The following is a 25,910-nucleotide window of genomic DNA, read 5'->3' as shown; positions in this document are numbered from 1 at the left end:
AGAGTCGGACACGACTGAGCGACTTCACTTTCACTTTTCACTTTCATGTATTGGAGAAGGAAATGGCAACCCACTCCAGTGTTCTTGCCTGGAGAATCCCAGGGACGGGGAGCCTGGTAGGCTATCATCTGTGGGGTCACACAGAGTCGGACACGACTGAAGTGACTTAGCATAGCATAGCATAGCATTGTGGAGTACCTGGATGGGCCCTTAATCCAATGACAAGTGTGCCCGTAAATGACAGAGGAGAGGAAGGCTGTGTAAAGACCAAAGCAAAGATTGGACGCTTGCAGCCACAGCCAAGGGACGCCGGGAGCCACCAGAATCTGGAAGAGGCCAGGAAGGATTGTCTTCTGGAACCTGAGGAGGGAGTGTGGCCCTACCCACATCTTGATTCAAAACTTCTGGCCTCCAGAACTGAGACAGGAATAATTTCAGTCCATCAAGTTTGTCATAATTTGTCACAACAGCCCTGAAAAACTAGTACACCTGCCCACGTGTAAACTAGCGTACTGTAGCCAAACCAAGGGAGGGGCTTGCCGTTAGGCTGAACTTGGTGGTGGCTGGGCTGAGGTCTTGGGGTGCTGCAGGACCTTCTTTGGACTCTAACCCTCTCAGCATGAGATTTCTAGTCTCTCAGATGGCTTCTTCTGGGGCCATGGCTTTAGGTGACCAAGGAAAGCCCAGGAAAAGGATTCTGATTGGCCTGGTTTGGGTTATGTGACCCTTTGGTCCCCACTGGAACCACCTGGTTGGAATAAGAAGCACAGCAATTTCTTTAAAGAGGGAGGCTGTTGTGCTCATAGAAGGTAACAGCCTAGTAGGCAGTATGAATTGATGTCCGCACACAGGTATTTCATCCAGGCCATTGAGAAGCCTGGAAACTGCCTCTCTACAGGTGGATGAAGTGTCGAGAAGAGATGTTCAGATAGGACTGGGTACTCAGCTCAGATGCTCAGACAGGACTGGGGTCTGAAGTCAATCCTGTAAGCTCTCTCCTTCCTCCCCACCCCACCCCAGCGGTGCGCCTCTAGTATTTCTGCATTCCCAGGGATTTATACCACTGCTCTGGTTTAATGGCATTCCTTCCCTTTCAGTCTTGCAGGGATTTTTGTTTTTAGTGAATAACCATGATTTTGCCTGGCTAGTGCCCCGTACTTCTCCCTGGGCAACTTGCCCCTTCTCTTCCTGGCTCTCTAATGCTTCTCTGGGATGCTATAGATGCTGCCCTACCGGCTGCACTTGATTGGTCCAAAAGTGGACACCTGACTCAAGCCGGGCCAATGAGAGCAGACTCCTTCAAGAGGCTGAAGCTCTGATCTGGAGGTTGGAGTAGCCACTGGTGCCCTTGCACTCTGGAGAAAGATTAGCACTGGTTCTAGGGAGGCTGAGAGGAAAGGGGCCTGAGGTATTCTAGTCCCTGGGCTGATTGTTCCTGAGACCTCTGCTTCTTGTACAGCTTGGCTGTTAAGCTTTTTTTGAATTCTGTGAGCCAGTAACCCCTTTCTCCTGCTTATTTGCTAGCCTGAGATGGAGTTCTCTTTCTTGCCATCTAAAGTGTATAAATACTGCTTGGTATTACTTGTGAACAGAATGAAGTCTAGTACAATAGACTCACATCAGGTCACATGTTGGCTCTGTCTCATTTTACCTATGGGAGACAGCTGACCAGAGAGGAAAGTTAGCCATCCAGAGTCACACAGCCTGTGAGCAGTGGAGCCAGGACTTCAAATGCAAGCCCCCAATTGTCCACCACTGAGTCACGTCTTCACGGACTTTTCCATGACTCTGACATGCTGCTTTGTGAGTGGCTTGGAGTGGCTGGCCTTATTCCATTCTCTGCCTCAATTTCCCCATCCCATCCCTGTGGGCATACAATTCCTGGCAGAGGAAAAGGGAGCCAGATGTTACCCATGTGGGCTGCTTTGAGTTCTTGGGGCCTACAAAAGTCTATTATTATTTAATTACTGCAAATGGTAATTATAAGGGAAGGTAATTGTCTGCCCTTTCATTATGGCACGTTTGCCCTTTTCCTCTGGCAGCCCCTGGGCCAGTCATAAAAAAGAGCTGGGTTTAGATCTGCTGTGACAGCCAGTTGCTGAAGGCTTGTGGAGACCAGCTAGGGAAAAGGGCTGAAAATAAAATAGTCACTGCCATCACTTTCTGAAGGTGATTTGTGGATGATAAGGCCCTTCCATACCCATGAACTCCTTAGACCCTGTAGGGATAGGGGAATTAACACTCCCTGAGCTTCTTCCAGGTCCTAGGCACTGTGCTTCTGGGTGTTGTAATTCTCCAGGTGAGATCATGCCCATAAAAGACCCAGCAAGGGGCCTCACTTATAGTAAATTCTTGGTCAATGGCGCTGTATACAATTTCTAATCCTGACACACTGCCCTGTGAAATAAGAATGTGAGTGAAAGCTCAGTCGTGTCCAACTCTTTGCGATCCCATGAACTGTACAGTGTATGGAATTCTCCAGGCCAGAATACTGGAGTGGATAGCGTTCCCTTCTCCAGGGATCTTCCCAAGCCAGGAATCAAACCCAGATCTCCTGCATTGCAGGCATATTCTTTACCATCTGAGCCACCAGGGAAACCCAAGGATGATTATTCTCATTTGATAAAGGAGCAGACTAAGATGCCCTCTGGTCCTAAAGCTCATGGGAGCCAGTATTTGCACCCTGTGTGTCTGATCTCAAAGCACTCAGGCTTTTCACTGACAACTTGCCCCAGGTGCTCTTGATCCATTTCACAGTTGAAGAAATTGAGGCCCAGAGCTGCAGCATGGCTTACCCCAGCTCACTGACGTTATTAACAGAGTCAGGACCAGGATCTACGTGGCCTGCCTTGCCTGGTTAGGGCTCTGACTTGCTTCTGGCTCTATTCTTCCCCCTATCGCTGGCTTTCCTTCTGTACCTTCCTCTATCCCACCACCCCCAGCTCATTACTGACGATGGAGACACATAGATGACCAAGACATAGTCTTGTTGTTGTTCAGACTCTAAGTTATGTATGCGTCTTTGTGACCCAATGGACTGCAGCACACCAGGCTTCCCTGTCCTTCACTAGCTCCCAGAGCTTGCTCAAACTAATGTCCATTGAGTCAGTGATGCCATCCAACCATTACATCCTCTGTCACCCCCTTCTCCTTCTACCCTCAGTCTTGCCCAGCATCAGGGTCTTTCCCAATGAGTCAGCTCTTTTCATCTGGTGGCCAAAGTATTGGAGCTACAGCTTCATCATCAGTCCTTCCCATGAATATTCAGGGTGGATTTCCTTTAGGAGCGACTAATTTGATCTCCTTGCTGTTCAAGGGACTCTCAAGAGTCTTCTCCAGTACCACAGTTCGAAAGCATTGATTCTTTAGTACTCAGTCTTCTGTACGGTTCAGCTCTCACATCCATACATGACTACTGGAAACACCATAGCTTTGACTATATGGACACTTGTAGGCAAAGTGATGCTCTGTTTTTTAATATGCTGTCTAGGTTTGTCAAACTTTTTTTTCAAGAAGAAAGTACCTTTTAATTTCATGGTCGTAGTTACTGTCCACAGTTATTTCGAAGCCCAAGAAAATAAAATCTGCCACTGTTTTCCACTTTTCCGCCTTTATTTGCCATGATCTCAGTTTTTTGAAAGCTTTTTCACTCTACTCTTTCACCTTCATTAAGAAGAAGCTCTTTAGCTCCTCTTCACTTTCTGCTATTAGTGTGGTATCATCTGCAAGTACTAAGCTCAGTTGCGGACCTGGAAACTCCTGAAGAAGGCTCGCCCAACCCATAACATTCATTAGTAAAAAGTCACAACATTCTTCCTGACTAAAGGCCAGATTCCTAATCCTTTGAGATGTAAATAAAAATTGACTGGCATTTCCTACCTCACACTTGGTAGAAATCCAATGATGTCCTCAAGGTTTCTTCAAATTCCAGTGAGTGAGAGTCCCGGTCTCTTCCAGCTCTGACTTTCTCCTTCCCCGCCTTTCCTCTCTGCTAATCCAGCCTAACTAGTACCAGCCTATCATTCAGCATACACTTCATCTTACTAAAAGCTTAAGGAAGCAGAATGGGGGTTGTATCAAAGCGACACAATGAGCAGAAAGTTGAATAATAGATATCACTGTGCTTACAAGTCCTGCAGCCCCCTATTCACTGGCCACCTCTCTCCTCAAGCTCTTCCATTTTCCTGCTCATCCTCACATTTCAAGACAGTGCTCACATATTTCATTTCTCCTTGCCTTCAAAAATTCAATCCCCATTATTTTTAATTGAACGAATGAATGCAAAAATATGTACGGACTATCCAATTTGCCATCTGATGTCCAGTGAAAGGATTAGCAATATGAATGCAGAATTACATCAGGGATAAGTGTGCACAAAAGGAGAAATTTATAGAGTTATGGCAGCATCCTGAAGACACCAGAAGTTCCTATTAGGGGGTGGGTGTTTTCAAGGAAGATTTTTTTCCAGAGGAGATAAGGTGGGAGTGGATTCCTGAAATAAGTATGGGTAGTTAACACTGCAATGGCCTAACCCACACATGATCTCACTTCCTATTTCCCCTGTGAAGTAGGTATTGCCATACTCGGTTTGCAAATGAGAAAACCGAGGCTAGAGAGAGAAAAAACTTGCCTATAAGAGAAAAAGTTGAGGTTCACCTAGCTCTATTGAACTTTTAAACTTATCTATTAACTCTAAAGTCTATGGCCATCTTGAGAGAAACAAAATGAGCAAAGGTAAAGAGAATTAGGTGGGCAGAGAACTCACATGCTCATTCATTCATTCACTTAGCTAACACCACAAAGCTCTCACCAGGCACCAGGCCCTGCAGCAAATAGAGCTCTGCACTAGGAGTCCAAGGACCTCAGCTGAAAACCTGACCCCAAACTTAGCCAACCATTTTCCTTCTTTGGGCCTCAGTTTTCCCATCTGTGAAGTGGGGGTAACATCCTGCCAGCCATCCTCCCATGGATCCTATGGGGGTACAATTAGAAGGTGTGTGATGAGGCTCCAGATTGTTGTTTTGGTTCTGATGGGAGGTACACCCTTGTTTGCAGGATGAAGAGGCAGCTAGCTTGAAGGGCAAGGAGAGGAAGATGGAAATTTCATGGCATCAAGGGTCCCACTGTGAACAGGCTGGGGATGCAATGCTATGAAGCCAGCCTTGTACTTGCCAGATGGGGCTGCGGTGCCTGGGACTCACCTGGAACTCACCTGGGACTCACCTGGGGCTCACCTGGGGCTCACCTGGGACTCATCTGGGGCTCACCTGGGGCTCATCTGGGACTCACCTGGGCACCTCCTGCTTCCTCACTCCCTACGTCTATTTGTCACCAAGTCCTGGTGACACGAAGTCTTTAATATGTCCCACGTTTGTCCACTTTTTTCCACCTCTGCTAGTGCCACCCTGGTCCAATCCATCTCCATTGCCCATCTGGCAGACTTTAAAAGTCCCCCTCCTGGCCACCCTGCCCTCCTGCTTTGCCCCATTGCAGCCCATTCTTTCCTCAGCAGTCACAGAGACCTTTTGAGAAGAAGTCTGGCTACTTCTCTGCTTAACACTCACCTCTCCACGACTTCCTATTGCTCTTAAACTAAAACCCTAAATCCTTGCCAGAGCCTGTCTGGGACTTCTAACCCTCAGTGTCCCTTTGCAGCCTCCCTCATTCCATTTGCACTCAATTGTCTTTCTGGCCTTGGGATACAGGAAGCTCCTCTTTGCCTCAGAACCTTCACATACTGTTTTCTTTGCCAGAAGTGCTTTTCTCTTATCTCTTCCCTGGTCTCAGTTTCAGTGTGCCTTCCTCTGGGAAGTTCTCCTTGATTTTCTCTTATCCCCTCCTCACACGCTTCAAACCTCCCCTTTGAAACTCTTATGAGATGAATTAATTATTCATTTGGTTATTTGTTAAATTCTGTCTCCTGAAACAGATGGTGGGAGAACTCACCAAGATCCACTTCTCTTCACCTTCCAGAGAAACAGTCTTCCAGTGTCCCTTGGAACACACACAGTTAGAATATAACCAGAGACTAAATTGTAAAAATTAAAGAGGAAGGAGGTGATTCTCCAGAGGTCCAGTGGTTAAGACTCTATGCTTCCACTGTAGGGAATATGGGTTCGATCCCTGGTCTGGAAACTAAGATCCCACATGCTGTACAGCATGGCCAAAAAAGATAAAGAGGGAGGGAGGCAGATCAATGGGCTGGAGTAGTCATGGCGGGGTTCCTGGAGGAGAATAAGGAGGATTTGAAGAACTGGAGAGGATAAGGTGGTGTTTTAATCGCTAAGTCATGTCTGACTCTTGTGACCCCATGCGCTGTAGCCCGCCAGGCTCCTAGGTCCACAGGGATTCTCCAAGCAAGAATACCAGAGTGGGTTGCCGTGTCCTTCTCCAGGGGATCTTCCTGACCCAGGGATCAAACCCAAGCCTCCTGCATTGCAGGTGGATTCTTTACCAACTGAGCTACAAGGGAAGCACCGGAGAGGATAAGGGTGGGTTGCTGTTCACTCTGTCGTTTGTCCTTCCATCCAGCAAATATATATTCTAACGCACCTGCTCAGTGCTTTACCAGCAGTGTGGCCAGCGGGCTCTGGTACTCTTGGGAACCAGAGGAAAGTGTCCTCCGCATGTAGAGGACCTTGAATAGCCTCCCAGAGGAGGTGATGTTTGAGCCAAGCCTTGGTAAGTAGGTGTTTGCCAGAGAGATAAGAGACGAGTGAAAAGAACTGAGGATCCCAGTCAGAGGGAACAGCATGAGCAGAGACCTGGAATCAAGAAGGTGCACAGTGTGTTCAGGGAAGCAGCAGGGTCCAGTGTGCCGGGATTTGGGGGCAAGGGGTCTGGGTACCACTGGCAAAGAGATGAGTTCAATCTCTTCACATCTGGCTTGCACCTCAACCCACACTGACTCCATTCAGATGATATTAAAAACCTCTGGGATGGTCCCAGAAGGCTTTTTAGAGCACATCTAAGTAAAAGTGACCAGGAAAGGTGAGATGAAAGGACAAGGGAGGGAATTTCAGGCAGAGGGAATGGCATGTGCCAAGGCCTTGGAAGACAAAGGGTCAGGCCTGAGATGGCAGCTCACTTTGTCTGGCTGAAGCATAGCTTTCCAAGTGGTTAGACAGGAGGCTGGTGAGGCAGGGCCAGATAATGTGACCCTCCTCTATAAACCCCTTATAAAGATTCCAGCTCAGCAACAGTCGAAGCCTTCAGGGTTCTATCTCCCATCTCCCTCCCCCGCATAAACTCCAGTGCCTTTGCCTGTGATATTAGTGCCTAGAATTACAGTGAGGATGGTGATGATAATATAATAACATTTGTTGCACTCTTAAAATGTGTTAGGTGTTGTGTCAAGCACCATTTCTTTGAACAACAATGACATCAACAATCACATGGATTGGTGTGTATTTTAAGTAATTTTTCTTATTAGATTTTATCTGTTACAACAGTTTTAGATTTACAAACAAATTGAGAAGATATTAAGAGTCCCTGTATGTCCCTCACCCCATCCAGTTTTCCCTATTAGTTATATTTTATGTTAGTATGTTATATTTTTAAAAAATTGGTTGCAATTACTGATGAAAACTTTTACTGATTTATTATTATCAACTAAAGTTCATTGTTTATTAAGATTTCCTTAGTTTTTGGTCTAATGTCTTCTTTATATTCCAGAATCCCACGTAGGATGCCACATGACATTTAGTTGTTATGTCTCTCTAGACTTTTCTGGGCTGTGACAGTTTCTTAGACCTGGCTTGTTTTTTGATGACCTTGAAAGTTTTGAGGAGTACTAGTTAGGTATTTTTTTCGGATGCCCCACTATTCTAGCAGATCCCCTGGAGAAGGAAACGGCAACCCACTCTAGAACTCTTGCCTGGAAAATCCCCTGGTAGGAGGAGCCTAGCAGGCTACAGTCCATTGGGTCACAAAGAGTCGGACACGACTGAGCAACTTCACTTTCTACTTTCTACTACTATTCTATCTAGTATGACTGAAATTACAGGTTATTGGGAGGAAAACTAGAGAGGTAAGTGTCATTTTTGTCATATACTGTCAAGCATACATACTGTCAATGTGATTTGTGACTGCTGATGTTGGTCTCAATCACCTGGCTGAGGCAGTTGTCAGGTTTCTCTACTGTGAAGTTGTTCTCTTTTCCTCCTTTTTTATACTGTACACTTCGGAAGGAAGTCACCCTTGTAACCCATTACCAAAGAGTGGGGAATTATCTTCCACCTCCTTGACTTTCCACATAAATTATTTCAAATTCATTTTTTAAATGTGCATTTAAAAAAATTAAGTTTTTAAAAATTTATTTATTTATGGCGGTGCTGAGTTTTATTGCTTTGTGAGCTTTTCTCTAATTGTGGAGGGGGGGTGCCTACTCTCTAGTTGCGGCAAGTGGTGGCCACTCTCTAGCTGTGGTTCGTGGGTTTCTTGTTGCCATGGCTTCTCTCCTTTTGCATGGGCTCTAGGGCACACGAGCTAGAGTAACAGTTACTGCCACATCAGTAACTGTGGCACTGGGGGTTCAGTAGTTTCAGTTTGGCTCCTGGGCTCTAGAGCACAGGCTCAATAGTTGTAGCTCACAGGCTTAGTTGCTCCGAAGCACGTGGGATCTTCCTGGATCAGTGATCAAACCTGTGACTCCTGCATCGGCAGGTGGATTCTTTACCACTGAACCACCAGGGAAGCCAGTGGGCCAACAGGCAAGTCCTAAATGTGTATTTTTAAAATGGAGTATTGTTGCTTTACAGTAGTGTTCAAATTCTTCTGCATGAGATATTTGTTTCCTCTTCCATTTCTTAGCTTATCATTTCCCCGAACTTCTCAACGTGGGCTGATATTTATCACCCCTACTTTCCTGGAAACCAGAAAACTGTCTCTTCTTCCCAACCAGCTCACTCCGGACCTAATTTCTGAAAAGCTTCTCCAGCTCCCTGAGGAAAAAAAGAATGACCTTCTCCCTGTCTTCTACAAGTCCTTCCCCTTTATAACTACAACTAATTGCCACTACACATACCTATCGTAGGGCTTCCCAGGTGGCGAAAGTGGTAAAGAATCCGCCTGCCAATGCAGGAGACATAAGAGACCTGAGTTCAATGCCTAGGTCGGGAAGACCCCCTGGAGGAGGGCACAGCAACCCACTCCAGTATTCTTGTCTGGAGAATCCCAGAGCAGCCTGGCAGGCTACAGTCCACAGGGCTGCAAAGAGTTGGACACGACTGAAGCGACTTAGCACGCAGCACGGCATATGTATTGTACTCTGCTCTGCGCCAGGTACTGTGCTTGGAACTTATCACAGTCGGTCCACATGAGTCCTCTAGTTGTTCACAACCTTGACATCCTGTGCTAGACTGGAAGCTCCATGAGGGCAGGAACTTTGTCCAATTTGCTCACAGCTGTGTTTCCAGCCAACCAGCAGGGTGTCTGATAGGAGGCCCTTAATCACCATTTAACCAATTGGGAAATGCTTCCTGGAGAAAGGCAAACACTGGCAGGTGATTGTTTATGTATGCCCTTCCCCAGGGACTGGGTGCTCCCTGAGGGTAAGGCCAGCCTCGATTCATCGGGACCTAGAGGCCGAGTGGCAGTTGAGTGTCACAGGAGGTCTGAGCCCCTGAAAGGACGCGGGGACTGGCCGCCGCCTCAGGTAGAAGTGAAGTTTGGAAGCTGACACAGCCCGGGAGGCCGGATCGGGAGGACTTGGTGACTGATTGGCTGGGGAGGGTGAGGCGGGAGGAGGAGTCACACACAGATGGCTCTGAGGTCTGGAGCTGGGGGACAGCCGGTGCCACCTCTGAGAGACTCGGCGAGGAGAGCCGCTGACAGCCTCCGGCGGCCCCACCCTTTGGGGGCTCAGGCCTAGGGCCAGGGAGGGCTGGAGCTTAATGAGGGAGGGGTGGCCTGGCATGTACAAACTTCTGCCCCCATCCCCGTGTCCTCGACTTAAAAAAAAAAAAAATCTTAGGCTGGATTTTGAACCCGATCGTTGGTTATCAGGTGTGGAGGGCCCATCCTAGGGGTCCCCTCCTGCCTGCGGTCTGCGAGGAAGACCCCCGGGTGCCGCCTGGCCCCGCGCAGGCTCGGCCTGGTCCGGGCCACGGCCCGGCAGGCCCAGGTCCCCCAGCCCGCCGTCGCCGGGGAGGGGGCGGCGAGGCGACGGCCGGGCCTGGGCGGGACAATGGCCGCTGCCGCCGGGGCCCCGGGAGCCCCCGCGCTGGGGAAGGGGCTGGCCTAGGGCCGCGGGCTCCGGTGCCCTCCCCGCGCGGCTCGGGCGGGCGGAGGGGGGCGAGGAGTTCCTTTGTGGCTCTGCCTCCGGCGCGGCGCGGGCGGGGGGCGCCGCGCAACTTTGCGAGGCGGCGGCGGCGGCGAGCTCGAGACGAGGCCCCGGGGCCCGAGCGGGGCCCCCAGCGCGCGGCCCGCCCCCGCCCCCCGCCCGGCCCCCTCCCCTCGCGCGCCGTCGCCGGAGCCCGGCGCTGCCCACTCGCGGGAGCCCCCGGGGCCGGACGGGCTGCGCAGCTGGAGAGGCGGGGGCCCGACGCGGCCCCCCCGGAGCCGGGCGCCTGGCGCGGGGGCTCGCCGAGCGCACGGGGGGCCGCGCGGCGCTGCAGACCCAGCCTCCCGCCGCCGCCGCCGCCGCCTCGGCGCTTGCAGAACCCAGAAGTGAACAGCAGGCGACCCGGAAGGTTTGCGCGCGGCTCCGCACCGAGCCGGAGCCGGAGCCCGGAGCCGGAGCCCCAGCCCGGCCCTGCTCGGGCCGCCGGGCGCGGGGCTGCGGCCGCGTCCCGGAGCCGCCGCCAGCACAGCCAGGTCCGTGCGGGCCCGGGGCGCGGGGAGCGGGCCCGGCGGCAGCGGGCACTCGCCCGCGGGAAAGTTGCGCCGAGTTGCGGGCGGGGGGCCGGCCGGGGCGCGGGCGCTGTCAGCGCGGGCCGGGGCGCTCCGAGGGCCCGGGGCCGCCTGCGCCTCGGGCCCGGCCCGGAGCGGCGGTGGCGACAGCGGCGCGCGGGGTAGGAAGTGTCTCCGGCGGCGTGTCTGGTCTGTTCTCCGAGTGTGCGTGTGTGTGTGTGGTGTGCGCGCGTGTGTGTGTTTTCTTAAGCCGGGCTATTCAAACCTGCTGCAATTCTCCGGTAAACAATGATTCATGGGGCTTAATGCAAATAAACGGATTGCAAACGGCGCGGTTCGCGCACTTTGCAGCCGGCCCGGTGGAGCGGCCAGTGCCGGATTTCTCCCTTTTTTTGCAGATCTGCAGAATATGGCGTCCCTGTCCTGTTTTAAAAATAAGCCAGGCTGCCATTTTTGTTTTTCTTTTGTCTGAAAATTTTAATAAAACTGTCTGAGAATGTGGGAGAGGCGGCTGGAAGCAGAGGGGGCACCCGAAGGGTTGGCTTTTTTCCTTTTCTTTGGCGAGAGCCGCGAGCCTTTCGGGGAGGTGAGACACAATGCAATTGCACTTTAAAGAAAAAAAAAAAATGAAGCCGCTGGGCGATTTGGGGAGGAGGGTTGGGAATTTAAAGTTAACTCCGAAAGTTTTCTTTTTTTTTAAGCTTTTTTTTTTTTTTTGGAAGGCGGTGAAATGCCGCGAAAGGATCTCGGGGCGCATTTCTCCCCCCAGCCAGCCGCCTTTGCGGGATTTTTGGGAAAAGTTAACTGCCCATTTCCTCAGAACTGCGGGGGGGATTGTGGAAGGTTGGGGATGGGGGTTTCGGGGACCAGGGAATGTCTTTTGGAAGAGGCATGTAAGGAGCTATATTCTCAAATTTGGAGGAAAGGGTTGGCAGTAGGGGCTCTGAGTGGGCCCCCGGTTTCCAGCTAAGACCCTTGGCATGAGGAAATAATCCTGCTGTCTGCCACCGTGCCCTGGAGCAGTGTGCAACCCTCAGAGCTGTGAGCTCTGTGGGGGGTGGGGGTGGGGGGTGGGCCTGTCTCCTTCATGGGTGGCCAGGGCCCTATTGTAGGCGGAAATCTTGTCCTCCGTGCTGGGGTGGCTCCCGCCGGAGAGCCCCTTCCCCTGGTGGGCCTCCTGGCCCTGGTAGGTACCATCTGGGTGAATGCCCTCAGGTGGTTGGCTGTTTGGCTGGGGGCAGGCGGGCAGCCCCAGTGGGTCCTGTCTGAGGGGAGGGGCAGGAGAGTTTGGTGGTGGGGGTGGTCTGAGCCTCTTCCCTGTGGTGTGCTCTTACCGCCTCTGCCCTGCATCCTGGAGGCTCCCTGTTGAAGGGAGTTTACACTTGGGTGAAGTTCCTGGAGCATCCCTCTGGACAGGTCAGGACTTGCTGGCTTTCAGGCTACAGAAGGGTTCTCAAGGTCTACAAGGTCTGGTGTGGCTGGCGCTGTCCAAGGCGCCTGGGCAGGTTGGGCCTGGTCTTGCCCTTCTGGAAAAGTCTGTCTGTCCTAGGAGGACCCTAAGCCTGTCTAACTCCTGCCCCAAGGTCTCCTGGAGGCAAGACCCCTCCAGTCACTCCTATGTTCTGGCTCCACTGGGCAGGGTGAGCTGAATTCAGGCAGAGCCAGGGGTTGAAGGCTGAGACTTAGGGATTCAGGGCTGCAGAACTTGGTGTGTCTGAGCCAGAGGGGAACTAAGCTAGGCATTTTTCAGATGGAGAAACTGAAGTCCAGAGAGGGGAAGTGACTTGCCCAAAGTCACACTGCCAGTTAGGAGATCTGAGACAGAGATGTTCAGGTTTTCACGTCTGGGCTCTCTCCACTGTTCTCTGTTGGCAGAGTGACAGGGGAGGTGGGAGTTGACTCCTGGAAGAGTCATTTTGGACAGAACTGGACTGGGATGGAAGAGCATGTCCGCCTTCACTTGTCTCCCTGCCCCCAACATCATAATCCTGCCTGGGTGTAGAGCATGGTTGTTATCACATCAGGTTCTCCCAGAAACTCATTTGGGTGAAATTGTCAAGGTGAGGATACTCAACTCCATTTTAAAACTTAGGAAACTGAGGCTTGGAGAGGTTGAGCAGTGGCAGAGGAGGGCTTAAACTCAGGCTTCTGGATTCCTTGTCCAGGGAGCCTTTTCCTGGGTAGATTTTGGTACTTGTGGATAGGTGTCTTTCCTAACTTCTAGTTTTTGATTTTTCAGATTCATCTACTGACCTCAGTGACTGTGTAAAAAAAAAAAAGAAAAATGTAGAAGCCTGCCCCCTTAAGACTATCAGAGCTGGTAAGGCCCGGAGAGGTCATCTGGGCTCAGAGAGGGGAAGCCACTGGCTTGAAGTCACCCAGCGATTTGGGTCCCAGCTAGGAGCAGAGCCATGGTTTCCTGTCTTCTTTTCTCTGTGAGACACTCAGAGGGAGAGGGAACCACTTTCCCTGGTCACCAGACTCCACTGGGCCCAGGACATGACTGGTTGCTGGTTGCAGTGATGGGGCCGGGGGCATTATAATGGCCAACACTAGTCTATCTCTAGCCCTTCTGTGGGCAGATGCTTCCCTGCCTTTCTGTAAAGTGAGTCCCTTCCTTCTTTTCTCCCTCCCTCCCTTCTTTCCTTCATCTCCACCCATTAGTTCATTCATTCGTTTGCTAGATTATTCCTTTATTCTTTCATTGTACATTTGTTAATTTATTGGTTAGCCATTTCAGTAGTCATTCATCACCCGTCCATCTGTCCATCCCTCCATTCAATCCCCAGCTTCCCTAGTCCGGGTTGGACAGCCATGTGATATACAAGTACAGTCTTCGAGGGCTCCAAAGCCAGTAGGGTGCAGAAAGCACTAGCTCAGGCAGTATTTGTGGCGCCACATGAGTTCTCAGGGAAGGTCTGTCTGAGAAGTAGAGGCTTGAAAATACTCTTGTGATGGTGAATCTGGGTGCTGGGACCAAGATCCTTTTTTTTTTTTTTTGTCACAGCGTGGTATATGGCTTGTACGACTTTGGGCACATTATTCTCTCCGAGCCTCTACTTCTTGATCTGTAAAATGGGGTAATCTCTATGACTCATGGCTTGTTGGGAACCACCACAAGAGTGTCTACGACCTCTCCCTGCCCTGGCCAGGCACGTGATAGGAGCTCGGTGTGTATCAAGAAGGATTGTTGATTACTAATTCAGGCCCTGCCTTGATTTTGAAAACCATTATGGTTTCAGAATGAGCCCAGTGATCTGGGGACCCTGAAAACCTTGTTTAACCTTGTCATTCCCCTGCTGAAACTCTTCTCATATTTCCTAAGCATTTCAAAGACCAAAAACCCAGTGTCCTTTAGGGGCCTACAAGGCCCTTTATGAGCCTCCCAAGTGGCGCAGTGGTAAAGAATCTGTCTGCAATGCAGGAGACTCAAGAGACACAGGTTCAGTCCCTGGGCCAGGAAGATCCCCTGGAGGAAGAAATGGCAACCCACTCCAGTGTTCTTGCCTGGAGACTTCCATGGACAGGGAAGCCTGGCAGGCTACAATCCTTGGGTTCACAAAGAGTTGGACGTGACCGAGGACATCACACAAGGCCCTTTATGGTCTGGGCCTGCCCGCCCCTCCATCTCAGCTCCCCTATCTCCCAGTCTCACCATGTTCAGCCAGACCAACTTTCTTTCTGCAGCTTGAATTTACAAAGCCCATTGACAGGGCCTTTGCACATCCACCCAAACCTAGAATGCTTGCATGGCTGGTGCCTTCTTGTTTCACCGGCTTTGACTCAGTTGGGGCTTCCCTGGCCACCTGCTCCGTAACAGCTTCCCACTGTCACTCATGGCCACATCATCCCTTGCAGCTCTTACCAGTATCTGAAACTTCTTCCTGTATTTATTTGCACTTCTTGCCTGTCTGCACGGCTGGCAGGTGCTTAAACCCCATGCAGGTGAGTGGGCAGGTGGGTCTAGTGTGGGGTGGCTGTGGCTTTGATGGAGGTGAGGAGATGCCAGGGAGCCCAGGTGTGGCGGAAGCCCTGCAGCGGGGCGGCTCCTGGGAGATGAAGTGACACCGAGCTCTCTGCCCTTCTCTCCCCTGGGAGGCTCCAGGCTGTTGTCAGGAAATAATGAGATGATTAAATCACAGGATCTAAGAATCCCAGTCTCTTCCAATCTCAGAACTTGGCATCTGAGAAGCTTTCTGACTCAGAACCTTTGACACTGGAGTCTGCATTTGATCCAATCTGGGGTTTTTTGTTGCTGTCTAGTCGCTAAGTTTTATCCACTTCTTTGCTACCCTGTGGACTGCAGCCCCCCAGGCTCCTCTGTCCATGGAATTCTCCAGGCAAGAATACTGGAGTGGGTTGCTATTTCCTTTTCCAGGAGATCTTCCCGACCCAGGGATCGAACCCAAACCTCCTGCATCGCAGGAGGATTCTTTACCACTGAGCCACCAGGGAAGCCCCGATCTGGGGTTTAGACCCTTACGTAGAGGCTCTTCACTGCCTTATTTGTTTAGTGGCCCCGAGTGCTCACTTTGTGCCAGGCCATGTTCCAAAAGGCTTTGTAAACATGGACATGCTTAATCTTCATTGTTATCACCCCCATTTTACAGCTAAGGAAACAGAGGCACAGAGACATGAGGTAACAGCCAAGTCCACAGAGCTCATCAGGCACATTGTGTGACTTGAATGCAGCACTCCAGGACTCCACCTTAGAACCCCACAGCTGTTGAGGGGAAGCCCAAACTCACCCGACCCCTCTGCAGAGCGGGAACCCCCTTCCCCCATCCTTGACAAGAGGGCCTCTGATCTCTACTAGAGTGATGGGGAGTTCCCTCCTGACCAGGCCCCTCAGCCTCCCTTTGTCAGACCATCGTCATTTCTGGAAAGATCATCTTTACAGAGGGCAAAGTGCTGCTCCCACCCTGTGAATAACACTTGGGAAGTGATGTTAGCGTTATGGTTTCCCAGTGCTTCTGACCTTGTTGTTTTGTGACTTCAGCAGCTTCTTTCTCCCCACTGGGTTGTGAGCTCCCTGGGGGCAGGCCACCCGGTGCCTGGTGGTGTATGTGTGACCTGGCACCAAGCATACATGCCTCCCGAGCCCCTCCTGTCCCTGTAGCATCGCGCTTGGCCCTGGTCCAGGGTATTGGACAGGCTTGGTGTACTTAAGGCAACAGGACAGTGACATCTCCATGTAGCCCCATATGTACCCAGTCCTTGGAGAACCACTCGATCTAAAGTCACATGTTAACTGAAGAGGCAGACCTCACAGATTAGCCAGCCAAACCTCAGTCTGTCCACTGGGGAGACTGCAGCGGGAAAGGAGAGGTGTGGGCCTTGTCCAGGGCCACCCACGCCTCTGGGTGCCTTGCCTGGTAGGCTTTCCTCTCCCCAGGTGTCACTTGGCTGCCATGGTATGTGTCTTGGGGTCAAAGGCAGCAACAGCCCTGGTAGGGGAGCTGCTCCCTCTGTCACAGCGCCCTCCTTATCTCCACTTTGGTGGGGAATGTTCTCTGATGCACAGGGCTGCAGAGGGCCCAGCACCCCACCTGGACTTGGGTGGGATTGAGAGGTGGGTGGCGTGGAAGTGTGTTGGGGGCTGTGGGTTCAGCTTCCTACTGCCAGGACTATGGTCAGACTCTGGAAGCTGGTAAGGATTTGGGGAGGGGACTGAGTGGTGTGTTGAGTGTTACGGTGTGTGGGGAAGGCCTTGGGATTTGGCTGTGGGGCCCACAGCATCCTGCCTTGTCTCTGCCTCATCCATGTGGCAGAATGTCCGTGGGGGTAGTCCTCATCATTTGAGTCCATCTCTGAGCTTTGAGCAAAGGCTTCATGCTCCTTGAGGGGACAGTCTATCCATTTTAGCTTCTGGGATTCAATGCAGGGGCACCTGGTTGGGGTGGATACACCCTCCAGACATCACGCACACACATATTCACACCCCCAGTCCTTCCACATTCACCTTTGACCCTACCTCCGCTACCCCACTTTTGCCAGTTTGAGGGGCTGCCCTGCTATTTCAGAAACACTACCAGAGATGCCCTGAACTGGGGCTATAGGAGCTGGGCATTCAGAAGACAAGTCCGCTAGAGTGTGTGTCCACACACGTCAATACAGGCATGCACTCCTGCCACCCACGGATTACACACGGTAGTCATATACCCACGTGTACCTCCCAGGAACCCACACACGGCCGCCTGCCTGCCCCTGCTCAGGTCCTTCCACGCTCATGTGCATGCTGTGTTGATCACCTACACGCAGCCATAATCTTGCACACGTGTGTTTTACACGTCAGTGCATCTTACACGGGCCTTACATCCTTTGGCCAGGATCCCTCCCGCACACCTGTGCACTCACGTGTGCCCATGCCCCACCCAGATCTGCTTGCAGCCTGCCTGGACCTCCCGCCTTCACTCATCAATGCTTCTCGAGCACTTACTGTGTACCAGGCCCCCTGCTCGATGCTGGGGACACCAGTGGGGGGGACCGATGTCGTCCCTGCCCTGGTCTGGAGACTTGAGGCAAACACAGCTGAGGATATGATTACAGACTTTCCATTACCTGCTGGAAAGGAACCACTTTCCTATGACGAGGGCTGTCCTATAGCTTAGTGCTTTTACATTTACTGTAACCAGTGATGATGATGGTGTGTATAGGGGAGAGGTGCTTCAGGGATGAAGTGATCTGGCTTGAAGTTTTCCGGGTGAGGGCATTCCAGGCGGAGGGAAGAGCCGGAGTGAAGGCCCCGAGGTGGGAAGTCAAGGACCACAGAGAGGGTGGTGGCCCTGAGACCTGGGGGAGGTAGGCCTGGTCTGCCGGGGCTTGTGCTAGGTCTTCCGTGGCCTTGACCCTCCCACCCACATGTCCAGCCCAGACCCAACCCATCCCTCTCTCTGATCAGCCCAGCCCTCCGTTCGCGGCTCAGGGCTCACTTTGCAGGCTGCCACGCCAGCCTTGGGCCCCATCTTTCCTGCCCCACAGGCTGCCCCCGAGGAGTCCTGAGATACAGTCCCAGTACAGGCTGTGATCACCTGCTGGGGGTTCCCAGCCTGGGACCCCCAAGGACCTATCTAGAAAGCTCCTGGGGGCCAGGCCGCAGCTGGGGTTCAGCAGCTGGCTCTTGCTCTGAGCTAATCCCAGACTTGGCTCTCTACCAGGCCACCGGGCAGCCCTGTGGGTCCTGAGAAACTGCACCCCGCCCCCTGCCCCAGCCCAGTTGACATCTCTGGTTGGTCCCATTTCCAGGAGTCTTCAGAAGGTTAGGAAAGGCTCCCATGTGCCTTGGAGAACCTCATAGCAAAATGGTAGCAGCCACCACGGAATCCTTACCACAGACCAGGCTCTGTTCTAAAGATGTTATACCTATTAACTCATCAGATCCTCACAGCAATGCTGAGGAGATACTGTGATCATCCCAGTTCGGTAACAGTCTCTGTGGCTTTGACCTTGTCTTGTTCCAGAATCTGTACTTTCAATACTCAGTGGCCACATTGCCCCTCAGAGGGTCCAAGAACCCAGGCTGTGGTTTAGTTGCATCTCTTTGTTTTATAGAGGAAGGAACAAAGGCCCAGAGAGGAAATGGACTTGCTAAAGGTCACACAGTGAGCGGACAGAAGGGGCTCCCTCTGCCCCCACCAGCTGCATGGTTGGCAAGTTACATCCTCTCCAAGTCTCATTCATGAACCCAGACAGGCAAGGGAGAGATTGCGGTAGAAGCCAGCAGGGTGGAATCTTTGTGGGGTGTGGGGGACTTTGAATAGACGTGTTGAATAGACATGGGTGGGGGCTTTGGGGCACCCTGGATGTGGGCTTTGTAATAAGTCGTCAAGTTGCTCATTTTTGTTCCAGGCATCTTCCTGAATGTGTGTTATATTTCAAAATGTGCACAGCATCCACCTCACAGGGGTCATTAGGAGCCTGAGTGAGAAATGCTTGTAAAGCACCTAACGGTGCCTGGGATGGAAGAAGCGCTCAGTGACTTATTATTATGGTCATTTCACACCGGCAGAAGGAGTTCCCACTGGGGATGGGAGCTGGGGGTCCACAGGGGACGTGGCAGCAGAGGAGGGCATGGGTTCAAAGCCTGCAGAATGTCCTCTCAGCCCTGAGAAGGCAGTCATGGCCCGTTCCCTGGCAGAGATGCTGGGGCTCCCAGAGGGGATTACCACCCTGGGTGTCTGAGTGGCCGATCGTGGGAGAGGGGGGACTGGGAGGGGAGGGTGCAGCATCCCAGCTCCCACTGACCAGGGCGCAGACAGCAGCCCCCTTCTGCTCTGATCAGCCCCAGCCTCACAATGAAAACAGCCCTTCCCAGCCCTGCAGGGCTGCGGAAACCCAGCCTAATTGGATCCAGGACCCTCGGGAGCCTAGTTCCTCACAGGAAGTTCCCAGGAGCAAGTTTCCGAGGCTGGCCTGGGTCTTGGGGATGGGGTGGGGTGCAGCAGCTGGGACTCGGGACTCTGGGCTGTGTAGAGTAGGGGCATATGGAGGGCAGAGGGGTCGTGGGAATGGGGTCTCAAGGTGCTGGGAAGACGGGAAACTTCAGCTTCTCTTTCTCCTAGACCAACTCCTGCTTGTCCATGCAGGCCATCCTCCTGGCCCCATGATGACCTGTCTACTGAAAACCTTGACCATGGCCTTTCTCAGCTCAGGGACCCCTGAACATGGCCCCACATGGCCTTTCATCTAAGTGTCTAAGCCTGGGACTCTGGCCCTTTGTGAATTGCCCTGGCTACCTTTCCCTCCTTCCCCTGCGAATTCCTACACTGGGCTCTTGTAGACCCTATGACTGTAAGTTCTCCAGGTTCCTTTCTCCATGGGGTTTTCCAAGCAAGAATGCTGGAGTGGATTGACATTTCCTCCTCCAGGGGATCTTCCCGACCCAGGATTGAACCTGTGCCTCCTGCATCCTGCATTGGCAGGTGGATTCTTTACCACTGCGCCACCTGGGAAGCCCGTGAGAAGCCACACTGGGCTCACACCAGACCAACATGACGCTGGGTGCTTTCCTGCCTCAGGGCCTTTGCACATACAGTTCTTCCCAGCCAGCCTGCCCTTCGTTGGCATCTCTCTTGACATCTCCCCTTCCCTTCATGCAGTCTTTGTTCATCCCTCAGTGGGATGAGCTCATCTTCTCAGGAGCACCCCTACCCCTAGCCCAGCCCTACCCCAGCAGTACCTTGTTGCCCCTCTCTGGGGCATGCCTGCGTGCTGAGTCACTTCAGATCAGTTGTGTCCACTCTGTGACTCTATGGGCTGTAGTCTGCCAGGTTCCTCTGTCCATGGGATTCTGCAGGCATGAGTACTAGAGTGGGCTGTCAGTTCCCGGGATCTTCCTGACCCAGGGATCAAACCTGCATCTCCTGCATTGCAGGCAGATTCTTTACCAATGAACCACTGGGGAAGCCCCCTCTCTGGGGCAGGGGACATATTTTTGAACACACTGCTGTCCTAAGAAGCAAGCAGCTTTTCCCATGTCTTTGCATCCGTGGTTTCTGCCTGGAATGCTCTCCCTCTGCTCTCTCGCTTTCCTGGCAAATGTCCCCATCTTTGAGGCCCACATGGACACATCCCCTCCTCCCATGTGTTTCTTCAGTGAACATCTGTTGAGCAGCTAGGGTGAACTAGGCACTTAAGCACCTACTGTGCGTCCCGTGCAAGGCTCTGGGGTTGTGGCAGGTTCTCAACCCTGTGTTCAAGGGTAGCAGCGGTGGGGAGGGGGATGTTTAGAGCCAAGATACAGAGGCAGGGGAGGGGAAGTGTAAAGGGCCATGGGGTGTGTATAACAGGAGAGGGTCAGAGAGTGACCTTCAGCTGAGACCTGAAGGAAGAGCCCTAGTGGGCTGTGCTGCTGAGTCCCAGTATAGGGTTGTCCAGGAAGTTGCTCAGCCAAGAACCAGACTCAAGCCCTGATCTTGGGAAGCTCACAGCCACCCTGGGGCTCGGGCAGATAAGTCACCAGGCAGTTCTAAGGTAGTGGGATCAGTGCTTTGGTTGCAGTGGAGGAGGAGCCCAGGACACTGCAAGAGCTCAGGGGAGAGGCTGCAAATAGAGCCTAGGACTGGGGTGGTGATCAGGAGGGTTTCCTCTAGGCAGTGACACCTCACCTAACTCCTGATGGTTGATGGGTATCTGACAAGGTTCCCGCTGGGTGATGGCCCCCACATGGAAGGGCAGAGCCTGTGCAAAGTCACGGTGGCACGAGAGCAGTTTGTTTTGGGAACCTGAGAGTAGTGTAGTGAGGCTGAAGGGAGGGATGCTGTAGGGATGTACCTGTCCGGATGCATGTGACCAGCAAGGCCTCCTTAACAAAGGCCTCTGGGCCACCCTGGAGAGTTTGAACTGTGTTCCCAAAGTTATGGCAACCCAATAAGGATTTTAAACAGGAGAGTGAGTGAGAAAGTAGACAGGCTTTCCTTTGTCTGACTTTGGCTCCAAAGTCCCCAGATAGGAAAGAGGAATCCCTTTCTGACTGCACTCCTGGCTTGGGTCTGGAGTGGGGCTCGAGGCTTACTGTGGGCCTTTGAACAAGCTCCTGGCCCTCTCTGAGCTCAGGTCTCCTGGGTAAACCTGCAGGGCCTGAGGCCAGAATCCTAATGGGACCATAGGCGGGGGCTGGGGTGTCTTGCTTGGCCAAAGCTGGCTGAACTGTTAGTGTTATTAAAAATATTCCTTAAAAAGTCATGTAGCCACACTGCAGAAAAGTCAAGAATAGAGAAATGAAGTAAACCAAAACCTACCCCCATTTCTGTCCCCACCCCAAGCCCGAAACACACAGTGCTAGTATTTTGGTATTTCCTTCCTATCTTTTCTTCCAGCACCTGGTTTTTATATAGATGTCATTGCTCTATCTATACAAATAATTTCAAACTCTCCCCCCACTCCCATTATTGTTGCATCACAAGTGTTTTCTAAATGACTGCAGGGTGGTTTTAATCCTTTCTAATGGATCTAGTGTCAGGGTGGAGAGCATGAGCTTCGGAGCCTGACTTTCTGAGTTCAGATCACACACACACTGCATGACTTTGGGCAAGTTACCTAATTTCTCTGTGCCTCAGATCTTTGTGAGGTCGATATGAATGTAAAATGAGTCATTACAATGCCAGTAAACATTGGCTATTATCAATGACTATAGCCTGTGTCACTGTGTAACATGATTTACAGAGCCATCCCCCTGTTGTTTAAAATTTTGGTTTTTCCAGATTTTTGCTACTGGAAAAAAAAAAAAAACCCACTGAAGCAAACAGCTTTGTGCATAAAATTTTGTCTATATTTTCTAGGGACAGATGACCAAGAATAGGATCGCTAGACCAGGAAGTTTGAACATTTTTATAGAGCTCATGACACATTATTGCCAGATTGTTTTCAGAAATGACTTCCAATTTACACTCCCAGAAATAATGCAGGAGAGTGCCAATTTCACCATACCCTTACCAGCATTGAGCATTACCATGTTCTTGCTTTTTGCTATTTTAACATGTGAAGCTCATTTAATTTTCGCTGCTAGGGAAGCAGAACCAGTTCTATGTTTATTAGCTGTTAATAACTTTTTTGGGTCTGCTAGTCTACAGCACTGAGAAGGCAATGGCACCCCACTCCAGTACTCTTGCCTGGAAAATCCCATGGATGGAGGAGCCTGGTGGGCTGCAGTCCATGGGGTCGCCAAGAGTCGGACACGACTGAGCGACTTCACTTTCACTTTTCACTTTCCTGCATTGGAGAAGGCAATGGCAACCCACTCCAGTGTTCTTGCCTGGAGAATCCCAGGGACGCGGAAGCCTGGTGGGCTGCTGTCTACAGGGTCGCATAGAGTTGAACACGACTGAAGCGACTTAGCAGCAGCAGCAGTCTACAGCACACAATCTCTTCTCAGATCAATTAGGAAGATAGGGCTTAAGATACAGGAAATAGGGAAGAGTATAACACAGGGGACAACATAGTGCCATAGTGGGTGGCGGGGACTCAGAGGAGGGGGAGGGGACTTTCCTCTATCTAGGCCATGACACTTTCAGTTCCCTCTACTTAGACTATTCATTCATTCAAACATTTATCAGGTACTTTTTGGCTTAAAGGTAAATGACTCAGCCTCTATTGTGCCCTGACAGAGAGCATGTCCAACTGCAGAGATGGATGAGAAAACAGACAGAAAATGGAATGACAGGTGTCTGATGATGGAAATGCAGGGCACAGAGGGAACAGAGAAGAGGGGCGCCCAACATAGCCTCGCAGTCCCAGAAGGCTTCCAGGAGGAAGTGGCCTTTAAACTTGGGCCTAAGGAGTAAGTTGTAGTTAACCAGTGAAATAGGGGAAGGCAGAGAGTTCCAGGGAAAGGTGAGGAAGTGAGAAGGGAAGTGGAGCACCGGGGAAGCCCTTGGTCTGGCTGGGCAGAGCAGAAGGTGGAAAGAGCCAGTGAGGCCAAAGAGGTCAGCAGAGGCCAGTCACGGAAGGCCTCAGGAGTCCAAAGACCTGGTCTGGAAGGAACGAGGGAGCCATTGAAGATTCTCATGAGGGGAATGTTGAAGATTCTCATGAGGGCAATGTTGTGATCTGATTTGTATTTTAGAAACAGCAGAGGGACTGCAATAGGAGAACAGAATGGGAGGCGTGGGTAGAGGTGAGGGTCCCTCGGAGGAGGCTCTTGGAATAGCTGAGGCCAGAGCAGAAGGGGGCCGGGACCAGGGCAAGGAAGGTGGTAGAAATACTCCCGGATGGATCCTGGCCAACACCTGCCAGGACCCCCCCAGTCCTGTGTGCCTGGAGGATGGGGCCTGTGCGGGATTCAGCATGTGGCTATCAGCTGAGCACCCACCATCACTGACCCTGATCCCACCTGCTCCCCGCTGCCTCCAGACACTTGTCTGTCGTTCCACCCCTCCCTCCGGCTACCAACCACTTTCTTTCTCTCCTTTTTTAAAGAATAAATTTATTGTTTTCATTATAAAAGTAACAACAACATTGCAGAGTATTTGGAAATCAGAGAAACAAAGACAAAAAAACCAGGTTAGCTCCAGCTGCCTCCCCCAGCACTGCCAGCCTCCCTCTGGGCGTGGTTCCCCGCAGCTTGCTTTTTCTGACGCAGGTTTTTATTTTTGCCTCTTTGTAATCATAGTATCTGGACAGTTTTGGGTCCTGCTCTCTCCCATTTGCTTGTTGGGAACTAGTTCCCTGGTGGCCATGGGGTCTGGGCAAATCTCATTTTTTAACGTATCTGGACTGGCCTGGGGATGGGGTGGGTGGGACAAAAGTTGCTTAAATATACCCTCTGTCCTGCAGTGGGCAAAGCTAATCGCCTTCCCCTTGGGCTGGCCCATTTTCTTTGCGACTGTTTGTCTAGGCCTGAACCTCCCCAGGTGGGAGGGCCTGGCACCTGGTGTAACCCTTCCTCAGTGCCCCTGCCCCTAGTTCCTCTTTGTGGAGCTTGCTAGGCTGCCCTCAGGGGCCACCCTCCTGGGAAAGCGTGATGGACTGACTTGGTTTGCGATCCAGACTCAGCTCTGTGACCTCAGGCAAGTTACTTAACCTCTCTGGACCTCAGTTTTCTCATACGTACAATGGGTCTATTGCAACAGTTAAGTAATGGCTATTAAATGCCCTGATACCTTTCTTGGCCTACTGTAAATGTCCAGGAAAAGATGGTTGATATTGTACTTTCTCATTCTGCAAAGAGTTTCTGAGACCACCTTGGACTAGATGCTGGAATGGCAGAAGTGAATGAGCACCAGGTCTACCTGTGTACAGAGCTCAGTCTGTGGGGAAGTCACCCAGGGAAACATGACTGCACCAGAATGCAACCACCCCTGCACTGCTGCACCAGATCTGGGTGGCGTCCTAACTCCATCACTTGCTAGCTGTGTGACTTTGGGCAAATTGGCCGACCTCTCTGAGCTGCAGCTTCCTTTTCTGTTAGGTGCTTGTCTCACGGTGACATGATGCGTGCAACATACTCAGCACAGTGCCTGGCACTTAATAGGTGTTGAAATCAGTAGTAGCTGCCATTTTTATTATTACTGTTATTGTTATTCCCATATACAAGGTGCTGTTGGGAACACAGAGGAGTGACTGACTGGGGGTTCAGGGAAAGCTCCGTAGAAGAGGGAACACTTGAGCTGGGTCTTGAAGGATGAGTAGAAGTTCACCAAGTGGGAAAGGACACTCTAGGTAAGGAGCCTGTGATTCCAGGTTGAAACCTGTCAATGAGGGGTTTGTTCTTCGGGTGACTGAGGCATCGTGTTCATCCCAACTCCCCTGAGTGCCCCTCACCGCCTCCCTCTGGGTCTGCTTGGGGGCTTTGTGCCCCCACCCTCCTGTCATAGCATCCACCTGTGACTCTGTCCTGGAGGTTGTGGGGTCCCGCTCACGGGAGTTGCTGTGTCCCCATCTGTTCATGTTTGGGATCACAGATCTGTGTCTGTCGGAGTTTGGTGCTGTCTGTCTGCATGTTCCTGTGACTCTGTCTGTCTGCGTTGGTATCCAGGGGACCTCCCAGGCCACACCGTGGTGCTGGGGGGCAACCTGCATGCTTCCTTGGTCTCTAGCTCTAAGCAAATAGCCAGGCCTCCTTGGTCATTCTCCTCCCTGGCCCAGGGTAGCTCCTGCCTCTCACCTCCATTCTATTCCCTGGGGACCTTCAACCGGTTCCCTCCCACTGCTGCCTCTCCTGGCTTCTCCAGTCCCACCTACGCTCAGCAGGCAGAGGGGCCTTTCTAAAACCACAGATTCTGTCCCATTACCCAACTTCTTCAAGTCTAGACCCCAGGCCTCGAATTCAGGAACTGCCTTTCTAGGTCTAGCAGTGGCCAATGGCTTCAGCCTCATGTCCTGTCTCACGTCCACGCTGATCACTTTAGCTGCCCTCCCACACCATGCTGTTTCTCACCCTGGGACTTTTGTTAAGACTGCTGCTTCCACCAGCAATGTTCCCCACTCCTTCTTTGCCTGGCTAACTTCCACTCATCCTTTAAGACCCAAAGCACGTATCACCTCTGCTGGGAAGTCCTCTCTGATCCTTTCTTTGCATCCTGCTCATCCCTGACTTGGGGGATAAGAACAAGTGACTTGCC

The 25,910-nt window shown here is 51.8% G+C and overlaps 1 protein-coding gene across 2 annotated transcripts in view; it reads left to right on the top strand.

Annotated features, from left to right (window-relative positions):
• Positions 1-10,735: 10,735 nt before the first annotated feature.
• The window catches only part of ZNF362 (zinc finger protein 362), a 40,557-nt gene continuing 25,382 nt past the window's right edge, over positions 10,736-25,910 (top strand). The window contains exons 1-2 of one of the 2 annotated variants that reach the window (XM_061388647.1): positions 10,736-10,815; positions 24,884-25,008. In XM_061388647.1, coding sequence (XP_061244631.1) covers positions 24,971-25,008 — 38 coding nt within the window. In that variant the 5' untranslated portion in view covers positions 10,736-10,815; positions 24,884-24,970. Of the gene's footprint in view, positions 10,816-23,597; positions 23,851-24,883; positions 25,009-25,910 lie in introns of those variants that run through there. The other variant, XM_061388656.1, reaches the window with a different exon arrangement.

Source organism: Bos javanicus, chromosome 2 (assembly GCF_032452875.1).
Source record: "Bos javanicus breed banteng chromosome 2, ARS-OSU_banteng_1.0, whole genome shotgun sequence".
NCBI classification, from domain to species: Eukaryota; Metazoa; Chordata; class Mammalia; order Artiodactyla; family Bovidae; genus Bos; species Bos javanicus.
The sequence above is the reverse complement of the archived record's forward strand: the minus strand, read 5'-3'. Positions and strand labels throughout refer to the sequence as shown.